The sequence below is a fragment of the Colobus angolensis genome, unplaced genomic scaffold, assembly GCF_000951035.1.
Source record: "Colobus angolensis palliatus isolate OR3802 unplaced genomic scaffold, Cang.pa_1.0 Scaffold171, whole genome shotgun sequence".
NCBI lineage: Eukaryota > Metazoa > Chordata > Mammalia > Primates > Cercopithecidae > Colobus > Colobus angolensis.
In genome coordinates this window covers 918449-920506 of record NW_012114833.1, presented here as the reverse complement: position 1 = coordinate 920506, position 2058 = coordinate 918449, and the positions used below count along the sequence as shown (strand labels likewise).

The 2058-nt window shown below is 43.3% G+C and overlaps 1 protein-coding gene across 1 annotated transcript in view; it reads left to right on the top strand.

The window, feature by feature from the left end:
• The window catches only part of DRG1 (developmentally regulated GTP binding protein 1), a 39700-nt gene extending 38355 nt beyond the window's left edge, over positions 1-1345 (top strand). Inside the window, exon 7 of the mRNA XM_011938352.1 lies at positions 1036-1345. Within this exon, the coding sequence (XP_011793742.1) occupies positions 1036-1135 (100 nt within the window). The 3' untranslated portion in view covers positions 1136-1345. The remainder of the gene's footprint in view (positions 1-1035) is intronic.
• The last annotated feature ends 713 nt before the right edge of the window (positions 1346-2058 follow it).

Genomic DNA, 2058 nt, shown 5'->3' with positions numbered 1-2058 from the left:
ATATATTATGTAATATATATTAATTATATATGTGATATATATCATATAATTTACATATGTACTTTATAGATAATATATAATAACAATATGGCCACCTTTTTTACTCTTGGTACATGGTTCTTAGTCTCTGTGAGGCAGGTCTTGGTGTTTTATTCACCAGCTTTCATCATTAGCACAACATATTCTTAAGTTGCCCATGGATATAAATTACCTTCACATATTCCAGTAAATCAGGAGGACGTATCAGTTACAGTTTCTTGTTAGGGAGGAAGATTTTCCTGGCATGGCTGAAGAGGGAGGCCCTAATTTCTTGTCAGTACCCACTGATGGTTTCAGGAAACCCAGCAAAAACAGGTATTCTCTAACAGTCTATAAGTGATACTGTATCTGTAAGAATCAATCTGAAATTTTCAGGGTATTTCTCTGAAGATTAAATGACGGATTTTTTTTTCGAGACGGAGTTTCGCTCTTGTTGCCCCACCTGGAGTGCAATGGTGTGATCTTGGCTCACTGCAACCTCCGCCTCCCGGGTTCAATCCTTTCTCCTGCCTCAGCCTCCTGAGTAGCTGGGATTACAAGCACCCACCACCATGCCCGGCTAATTTTTGTATTTTTAGTGGAGATGGGGTTTCACCATGTCAGCCAGGCTGGTCTCGGACACCTGACCCCAGGTGATCTGCCGCCTCGGCCTCCCAAAATGCTGGGATTACAGGCATGAGCTGCTGTGCCTGGCCCAGGGTATTTCTCTATAACAAATTCATGCTTTCTTTTAATTTTAAACGAGGCTCTTTATACTAATCATGTTTTTCGTCTTTGACTTTCTGCAATAAGAGGAACCACACAACTTCCAGAAGTCTTTGTTGCCTTATATGTTAAGGCTTCAGTGTCTCATGCTGCTCAGGAAGATAAAACTTTTGTGCGTCTGTGGTTCTTAAGAGTGTGATTCTAAATCTGAGCAGAAGGGTGGCATCCAGGCAAATAGGGCAGAAGCTAGGTTATTATTTACACTGACTGTTCTTTTTCCCTTCCATACAGTGCTCTGGTCTGGGGTCTCTCTGTGAAACACAATCCTCAGAAAGTGGGTAAAGACCATACGTTGGAGGACGAGGATGTCATTCAAATTGTGAAGAAGTGACACTTTTCCCCTTTTCCATCTGCCGGGCGAACCACAACAGCCTTCCCCATGATCAAGCACCCTACCCCAGTTCTTTCTGGTTTTGGCAGTCACTGGATCAGGATCCAGGGGAGGGAGATGGAGGCACCCAAACTGGAACTTCATTTGTCTTACCTTGGTGTCACCTTGTATGTCGAACTGCATAAAAGACCTGGTAGGCTGGTCAGCTACCTATAGCTCATGTGTCATTGTCAGAATTTGTTTTGGGATGGCCTGAATGAGGAAGGGTATATATGGTGAAGTAGCTACAGAAGGGATCCTTGGAAACTTGATCTTGAGTGTGAAATGGATAAAAATATGACATGCAGCATCTTCTTTGATGTTTACTTATGGGAACCCCTTCCAAACTAGATGTGGCTTTCAGTCCTTTCAAGTGGTCTTTCCCACATGATACTGTAGAGAGGAAGGACTTTATGTAAAGTTAACTGATCACTCCCTGCAAGGCCAACCTGTTTTGGGAGATCATGTAATTAAGTACTTAGACCAGGCAGATCAGGGTTTGAAATTGCAGGTCCACCTCTAGTTAGCTGTGGAGCCCTGAACAAATTACCCAACCCTTATGAGCCTCAGTTTCCTCATGTAACATGGGGATAGTAATAGCACTTACTTTCTGCCGTCATGATTGTCAGTAATGGAGGGATAGGTACTTATGAATTGCTTAGCACAGTATTTGACGTATAAGTACTCAATGACTCTTGGCTTTTGTTGCATCCAGCCTTTTACTGGGGCTGTACATCATCAGTGTTGGGCTGAATGTTGAGCTGAAATGCTGCCAGCTGGGCCACTAAATGCTTTTTTCTTTTTTTTTTTTGAGATAGTTTCGCTCTTGTTGCCCAGGCTGGAGTGCAATGGCGTGATCTCGGCTCACCGCAACCTCCGCCTCC